Here is a 1173-nt window from a genome sequence, read left to right on the forward strand (position 1 = left end):
GGCCACAGGAAGATATATCTTATTCAAAGTTTCGTCTATTGGGTTTTCATTTTTGCTCTAAACGCTGTTATGTTTCTTGTGTTCTCGTTTTTCTCATGCTACTGCAGATCCATGGCATTTCAAATCGCTTTTTTAAAAAATAAATAAAAACTAGAGAGTTTTCTATTTTTTTCTACTGGCAACCACGAGATCATTTTTTGGACAATCCGTCAGGAGATTCCTCTCTCGTGTGTTGCTTCCGGGTTAACATTAGCCCTTAGAAAGGCCAGATAAAGCGACTTCTTCCCCGGTTGTGCTCTATGTGTAAATAGCAAACGGAGAGGTTCCCAGAGTTGAGGTGTTAGCGGCTCCCGCTAGGGCAGCGTGGGGGGATCGCAGCAGCAGCTGGAAGAGGATCCGCCGAAATGGGAGGTGTGTGGGGGGAATCGGAGAGGAGGGTGGAGAGTAGGAATCATGTGTGCTCCTCGAGTGTACAACCCACATTTGAGTGGCAAATGACGAGGACAATCTACAAAAAACAACTAAGCGCAAATCCGCCCGAATCTATCTGCTTTTCTGTGCGTGTGCTTTTTCAACTAACTTTGGGAACTCGTAGACCCAGAGTCGCGCCCCGCGCCGCCCTGCCACCACCTTGGTTTCGCGCACCCTGCAAGCCCCCTTCGGTGCCACCTCTTCTTCTGGACTAAGGATGGACGATCCCTTCGGCTCCTCAGTTGTGCCGCCGTCGCCCAACTTCTCCGTACCCAACTCTCTGGGCTGGGGTCTCAACCTGACTTCGGGGCAGGGAGTTCCCGCCCCAAGGACGCCGCCTCTCGGGCTGCCCAGCCGCCACGTCCACCTGGTCTTCTTGGGGGTCATTCTAGTTGTGGCGTTGGTCGGCAACGCCATGGTGCTGTGCCGCCTCTGCGGCGGGGGCGGCGGCGGACCCTGGGCGGGGCCCAAGCGTCGCAAAATGGACTTCCTGCTGGTGCAGCTGGCCCTGGCCGACCTGTACGCTTGCGGGGGCAATACGCTCTCGCAGCTGGCCTGGGAGCTGCTGGGCGAGCCGCGCCCAGCCGCGGGCGACCTGGCGTGCCGCTTCGTACAGCTGCTCCGGGTATCCGGCCGCGGTGCCTCGGCCCACCTCGTGGCGCTCATTGCCCTCGAGCGCCAACGCGCCATGCGCCAACCGCT

General features: G+C 57.3%; 1 protein-coding gene across 1 annotated transcript in view; it reads left to right on the forward strand.

Moving 5' to 3' along the window:
* The first annotated feature begins 608 nt into the window (after positions 1-608).
* GPR150 (G protein-coupled receptor 150) overlaps positions 609-1173 on the forward strand; it is a 1421-nt gene continuing 856 nt past the window's right edge. The window contains exon 1 of the mRNA XM_023730079.1: positions 609-1173. This exon is cut by the window's right edge and continues 856 nt beyond it. Coding sequence (XP_023585847.1) covers positions 689-1173 — 485 coding nt within the window. The 5' untranslated portion in view covers positions 609-688.

Source organism: Trichechus manatus, unplaced genomic scaffold (genome assembly GCF_000243295.1).
Source record: "Trichechus manatus latirostris isolate Lorelei unplaced genomic scaffold, TriManLat1.0 scaffold00032, whole genome shotgun sequence".
Lineage (NCBI taxonomy): Eukaryota > Metazoa > Chordata > Mammalia > Sirenia > Trichechidae > Trichechus > Trichechus manatus.